The 6,693-nt window shown below is 50.1% G+C and overlaps 1 protein-coding gene and 1 non-coding gene across 2 annotated transcripts; both read left to right on the top strand.

Annotated features, from left to right (window-relative positions):
- Positions 1 to 129: 129 nt before the first annotated feature.
- On the top strand, positions 130 to 5,149 carry CCDC115 (coiled-coil domain containing 115). Its single transcript, XM_053596998.1, has 5 exons — positions 130 to 724; positions 797 to 900; positions 992 to 1,074; positions 1,701 to 1,832; positions 4,257 to 5,149. Exons 1-5 carry the CDS (start codon positions 614 to 616, stop codon positions 4,367 to 4,369), a joined length of 543 nt encoding a protein of 180 aa, XP_053452973.1. The 5' UTR covers positions 130 to 613; the 3' UTR covers positions 4,370 to 5,149.
- A 1,102-nt stretch (positions 5,150 to 6,251) lies between these two features.
- TRNAE-UUC (transfer RNA glutamic acid (anticodon UUC)) lies at positions 6,252 to 6,323 on the top strand. Its single transcript has one exon. It is a non-coding gene; the product is annotated as a tRNA-Glu (tRNA).
- Positions 6,324 to 6,693: the final 370 nt, after the last annotated feature.

The raw sequence follows: 6,693 nt of genomic DNA, 5'->3' as shown, positions 1-6,693 counted from the left end.
GGCGAACAGAGACAGGGCGTCGCGAGGCGATTGGCCAGCAGGGCTGCGCATACTCATCCGGGCAACCAACAGACAGGCTTCAAGATGCTGTCACGTGGCTGGTGACGACCATCAATAAAGATGTCTGTTCCCGGCTTCAGCACGGTCCATCTCCTTGCAGATAATTTTTAGATGAACCGCTAAACAATTGTATTTGGTGGCTTCAAACGGCCCACAACTGTAAAAGCAGTACAGCGGCTGATCAGGTTTCCTACGTGCTCCTTCCTGCTTCGCCGCCTTCTATCGCCACAGTGGTAGCCCGACTTTTAGAATTCGGCAGCTTCCGGAAGTGACTCGGAACCACCTGCAAATTACCCGACAATCCGTCTGGCCGATCCTCTAGGGGAGCTAATCGGAGCAACCCACTAATAGATAGCTTGGGACTGCTTCCCAGAGGACCCTCGCCCTTAAAGGTGGTGTCCTCACGTTTGCGTGGGGGGGCCCACGGCTGGAAACGCCCCCTTGGGGCGTGTCTCCTGCGTGGATAGGCTGTCATACCTGCTTAGCGGGCGGTGACTGTGCGACCTGGAAGGAAGAGGCTCCAGTCGGCCCACCTGATACCGGACGCGTGTCCATGGCTGCGCTAGGTCTGAGGGTAGAGCTGGACTCGCTGCTCCTGCAGCTACTCGGAGACCTAGAGGAGCTAGAGGCAAAGCGGGCGGCGTTGAACACCCGGGTAGAGGAGGTAAGCACTTGAGGCGGGCGGGACCGCACCCGGACGCAAACTGAGGCTTCCGGTTCTCTGCTTTCTCTCCAGGGATGGCTCTCGCTCGCCAAGGCTCGCTACGCCATGGGCGCCAAGTCTGTAGGACCCCTGCAGTATGCTTCCTGTATGGAGCCCCAGGTCTGCGTCCGTGCCAGGTGGGGAGCCTTCGATGCTGGAGCAGGTGGGCAGGAGGGCGGGGCCCGGGCCCGCGCCACCAAAGGTGCATCCTCCCTTCTCGTCTTTTAGTGAGGCCCAGGATGGACTCCAGAAGTTCAGGGTGGTGAAAGCTGGCGCCCAGACCCCAGAGGAGGTGGGACCCCGTGAGGAAGGTGAGCCCCTTTCTTCTGTCAGGGCCCTATGTCAAACACAATGCACACAACTCTTGAGGAGATGGTTTTATTTAGGTTTTGCAATAGAGAGAAAACCCAGAGCTGAAGAGCGGAATATCTTAAAGGGTGATTTTTTGCCTTAAACTTTTATAGGAGAATTAGAGAAGTTATAGGTGTTTTACAGCTGGTATAGTGTTGTAATCATGGAAGTCTCAATCAGCTGGACAAAAAAATGTTTATCTTTCCATCTAGCTAGTTTTAGAGGGACAAACTTCTTATCCCAGTTATTCCTCAGAAAAAGAACAGGGAGTTGGAGGGTCTGTATCTGGCTTTTCAGCACATTCAGGCAAAAATGGTTAAGATCAGTGTGTGGCCTTGTCAAAAATAAAGAGAGTCATCTTTGGGTATTATAGGAATATGAGCAAGAGTGGATAGAGATCTGAATCACAAAAGGAAGGGCAGTGCTTTGGGGTAAACTGCTTCCCAGATCACAAAAATTAAGGTAGAGGGTTCCAGCCATCAGTGTTTTCCAGAATCATGAGCTCAGATCAAGCTCGACATTGTTGCTAAGACCATAAAGATTAGCTAGTAGGATCCCAGCTCCTTCCAGGCTTTTTTCTCCCCAGGTTTGCGCAGGCGCAAGGGCCCCACTAAGACTCCAGTGCAAGAGTCCTCAGAGGGCCCCCAGGACCCTCTGAACTGGTTCGGAATCCTGGTTCCTCACAGTCTACGGCAGGCCCAAGCTAGCTTCCGGGATGGTGAGTGGACCCTGCCAGTTGGCCATGTGACTCTGGGCTAAAATCAGACCCTCAATCCACAAGGGAACACTTGAGCACTAATTAATGCCATGGCTGGGGTTAATCTGGAAAGGGCTTTGCAGGTTTTCTCCATTGCATACTTCTGTTGCACACCTGCTGTTTTTCCCAAAAGCATCTGCTGGCTGTTGGCAGTCTTCCAAGGCTCAAGCTAGGTTCTGGAGATACAATAGGGAACCAAAGTGATCAACACTGTTCATGGAATGCTTGTTCCATGGACAGAAGAAAGTCAGTGTGCAAATAAGTAGGCCAACATCTGTCTGTGAAAATTTTCATGAGACAATAAGGAGTGGGCTGAGGGAACTGTTTTATGAAGGATGGCCAGGGAAGGTTTTTTTGAGGAGATGGAGGAAAAGCCTTATGGGTGATCTGGGGTAATAGTGTTCTAGGTAGGGCGGCGCCTGTGGCTCAGTGAGTAGGGCGCCGGCCCCATATGCCGAGGGTGGCGGGTTCAAACCCAGCCCCGGCCAAACTGCAACAAAAAAAAATAGCCGGGCGTTGTGGCGGGCGCCTGTAGTCCCAGCTGCTCGGGAGGCTGAGGCAAGAGAATCGCGTAAGCCCAAGAGTTAGAGGTTGCTGTGAGCCTTGTGACGCCACGGCACTCTACCCAAGGGCGGTACAGTGAGACTCTGTCTCTACAAAAAAAAAAAAAAAATAGTGTTCTAGGTAGAGGGACCAGCCAGGTCAGGGACCTGAAGCAAGGTCCGTCTGGTGTGTGTTGGAGGAATGGTAGACAGGAGGCCAGTGGGCTGCAGTGGAGTCAGCACAATGGAAGTACTAGAGGCTGAGGACAGGGAAGCTGGGCCCAGGCAATGTGGACTTTATAAGTCACGGGGAGGCTCTGAGCAGAGAAGAGTGCAATTGTATTTTCAAGGTCACAGAAGTCCTTTCAAGGTCACAGACTGGAGAGCAGAGGAAGAAAGCAGATGCCAGGGTGCAGCCAGGTGTGAGCTGCAGGAGGCGGCAGTAGGTATAGGGGTAAGCAGTGGGAACCTGCACATACTTTGAGGTAGAAGCCCAGACTTTGCTGACAGATTGGATGTGAGAATAGGGAAGGAGAGGAGTCAGAGAGAGCCTGTGTTCACTCAGAACCCATGGGAAGATGGGGCTACCCTCACCCACTTTGAGGGGAATTTAGGAAGTAGGAGCAGGTGTGGTCTGTGTTGTGACATCCAGCTGTTGAGTCCAAGTGGGCATTGGGCATGTACATCTGGAGTTTGGGAGAGGCCTGAGCTAGAGAGAGATTTGCGGGTCCACGGCATAGCTCTGGTGTTTAAATTCCCAAGTTGTTGAACAGGGTTAAAGCTGAAATAGGATGAGGTCAGCAGAGGTTGTCCCAGAAGTGTGGAAGGGCAGTGAGGATGAGGAAGAAGAGACAGGTGTAACACCCAGAGTGCCGGGTTTCCTGGAAGCCAGAGAGAGTGTTTCCTGGAGGGTGCCATTAGTTGTGTGGTCAGCCTTGCCCAAAAGGAGGTTGACAACTGAGGACTGCCCTGGAGAACAGGCAATGTGGAGGGCCCTGAGGTTTGGACAGCACCTGTTCCAGCAGAGACATCAGGTGAAAGCCATCTGCACATGGATCCAAAGTGTGGATCATTCTTAGGCGAGGAGTGGCTGAGAGCAGTGAGGAAATGTGACAGTGGGGGGAGGAAGGAAATAAGTGCTTGAGATGGTGTTAGGATCTGTGAATATTTAGTTCCTAGTGGGTGATGTAAGGGAGTCAAGGAAGTCTTTTTTTTTTTTTTTTTTTTGACAGAGAGTTTCACTTTGTCACCCCTGGTTAGAGTACTGTAGTGTCATAGATCACAATAACCTCAAACTTTTGGGCTCAAGGGATCCTCTTGCCTCAGTCTCCGACCACAGATACCTGCCACAATGCCTGGCTATTTTCAGAGACAGGGTCTCACTCTGGCTCAGGCTGGTCTTGAACTCCTAAACTCAGGCAATCCACCTGCCTCAGCCTCCCAGAGTACTACCCTGTTTCCCCGAAAATAAGACCTACTTACAGGAAAGATAAGACGTCCCCTGAAAATAAGACCTAGCGCATCTTTGGGAGCACACCTTAAAATATGACACTGTCTTATTTTCGGGGAAACAGGGTAGGATTACAGGCATAGGCAACCATGCCCAGCAAGGAAGTCTTCTGAGGAGGTGACATTTTCGCAGAAACCTGAGATGTAAAGGTGTGAGTCCAGTGAGGTTCTGGAGCAGTCAGTGTAAGGCCATCCCTGTAATGTTTTATTTAGGAATAGTGTGGAGGCCAGAGGAAACCTGGAGCCTTTCCAATCCTTGGGGGTGTCTAGAGTTTCCTGGGTTGTGTGTCACACAGCACGGATACTATGGTGACATTCTTTCCTTTTTCTCCAGGCCTACAGCTGGCTGCAGACATAGCCAGCCTTCAGAACCGCATCGACTGGGGGCAAAGCCAGTTCCGGGAGCTCCAGGAGAAACTCAAGCAGCCAGAGCCTGGGGCTGTCTGACTTGTACTCACAGAGGCAGAGCAGCAAGCATAGCTGTTCAGGGATGTGGCTGCCTCATCAGAGGCCTTCTCCCTTCACATCCCCTTGCCCCGCCCCACCCTAGCTAATGTCTCTTCTGTGTCCTTGGTCTGCATGTTTTCAACTTTGTTAGGTGTGAAGTTTTAAGAGGTGACTGAGCAATGAAACCATTCCTAGGTCTGTGCTCTTACAGGACACACTCTTTTGGGCCAGGTGCCTGTTACTCAGCAAGTCATGGGTCAGCTGTGGTTTCATTTGAGGGTGATGAAACACTGGACTGACAATGGTGGGAAAGGACAGGCAGCAGTTCAGGTTCACTACTAGATCTTTGACATAGAACTTGCAGGAGAGAAAAACCATGAATGGCTGACAGACCAGGACAATATGATTTGAGTCAATAAAAATAAAACACTTGAGTGGATGGGCAGCCCTTGGCAGGATCTAAGCCAAGAACTAGAAAAAATATTTGAATTAGATTAAGGGAATTCTCAGAAAACACCTTCTGACCTTCCAGGTTTTAAGAACCCTGCCTTTATTTTACCAAGCCTCTCTTCATTTGAAGGGCCAGTTGTTTCCTATTACAAGAACTTGCTTCATTTTTCTACTGGGTTGTTGATCTTGTTAGCAATTTCTAGGAGCTCTTTATGTTTGGGAAACTTAGTCCTTTGTATATGAGATGTAAATATTCCTTGTCTTTAACTTTGCTTATGGTGATTTTTTTTCTTTTTTTACTTTTTATTGTAAAATAAAATGTTACATCAAACTGCACACAACAATTGAATACCTTAATGAATAAGGGGAAACTATGGGAACTTTCATACAACTCTTGTGTTTCTTAATTTTTAGAGTTGTCCATCAGCTGTTATGATTTCTGGATTTATGGGGGTCCTTGGCGAGGGGATAGGCATTTTCCTCAACTTGTGGTTTTAGTTGGGATATCAGGTGGGTCCTGTGTCCACATTTCTACCTTCTGCCCATATCCTGTATCTATTAAAGACTTGTGTGTGTGAGAGACAGTCTCACTGTTGCCCAGGCTAGAATGCCATAGCAAGAGCCTAGCTCACGGCAACCCCAAACTCTTGGGCCCTAGCGATCCTCCTCCTGAGATGCTGGGACTAGAGGCCTAGTAGCTGATTTTTCTAGCTTTAGTAGACGCAGGCCCGGATGTGGCCTGAACCATCCTTTCACTCTGGCTGGTATTTCAGGCATGCGCTTCCGCGCCCCCAGAATAAGCCAGTTTGACTTGGGGATTTCGCCTGGTGCGAAAACCTTACTTCCAGGACACTGGGAACTGCTGATTCAGTACCTTTAATGTATATTGCCATCCTACAGGGCAGCTCACGGCTGGGTGGGGACCGCTAATGCGGGCCATGTGGAGGCTCGAGCCGTTAATGACAGGCCTAACAGGAGAGCTCGGTGGCCTTCAACCCGTGCCAGGAGGAGAAAAGGGGCCCTTATCCCATATAAGCGAGAACAGAAGTTGAGTTTCACGATAAACCCCTGCTATAGACAAAATGCCCAATCAGTAGATTTTTGAAGCTGAAGTAAGGAAAACAATAACATTGAATCTCTGCTTTGATCTTAAATTCTTCCCAGAGGAGGAATCATCTGGCGCGTCTTTTCCGTGTCCGCTGACGTGTACAGTAGTCAGCAAACCCTCCCACCTACTTCGCTGGTGGGTTTGCGGGGCGTCTGGGCCAGGGTCGGGTAGTTACCGCTCCCGCCCACTCAGCGGAGGGGAGCGCGCAGCCGCAGTCTGGGCGTTTCTACCCGGGAGGGGCAAAACCTGATAGGCGGGTTGGGAGACAAGCGGCCAGGCCTGTGTAAGTCACGTATATGCCTATTCCGAAAGTGCAAGGGCACCTCCCATATGGTCTAGCGGTGAGGATTCCTGGTTTTCACCCAGGCGGCCCGGGTTCGACTCCCGGTATGGGAAGAGTAAACCTACTATTTTCTTTCCTTTGAACTTGGAAATGTTTACCACTATTTCAGTGTCTTGCCACTAGGACGCCTCCGGCCAAATTGAGAAATTAAGAGATTCTGGTGACTCTGGACGCCGTCGGTCTGTATTTTGAGCAAAGTGACGATTTTCATCTCTGCTTTAGCTACTATTTTTGTCTATAAACAACTTACTAATTATATTAGATACCATATACTTTATCGATGTATTATAAAACCTGAAATGTTAAATTATACTTAAAATGTTTAAAATGTATTGTCAGACTGTTGTGCCAGGTGGGCCCCCCGGCCCGCGCCGCCCCGCCCCTGCTCCGGCTGAAGGAGGACGAGGGAGGAAGGAGGGGAGA

The sequence above is a fragment of the Nycticebus coucang genome, chromosome 7, assembly GCF_027406575.1.
Source record: "Nycticebus coucang isolate mNycCou1 chromosome 7, mNycCou1.pri, whole genome shotgun sequence".
Classification (NCBI taxonomy): Eukaryota; Metazoa; Chordata; class Mammalia; order Primates; family Lorisidae; genus Nycticebus; species Nycticebus coucang.
This window is presented reverse-complemented; position numbering and strand designations above follow the sequence as displayed.

Excerpts from the sequence above, each read along its gene's own strand:
- CCDC115 (XM_053596998.1), top strand. The coding sequence starts at position 614 with ATGGCTGCGCTAGGTCTGAGGGTAGAGCTGGACTCGCTGCTCCTGCAG. Across the intron at positions 725-796 it reads TGAACACCCGGGTAGAGGAG|GGATGGCTCTCGCTCGCCAA; the intron begins GTAAGCACTTGA and ends CTTTCTCTCCAG. Across the intron at positions 1,075-1,700 it reads GGTGGGACCCCGTGAGGAAG|GTTTGCGCAGGCGCAAGGGC; the intron begins GTGAGCCCCTTT and ends TTTTCTCCCCAG.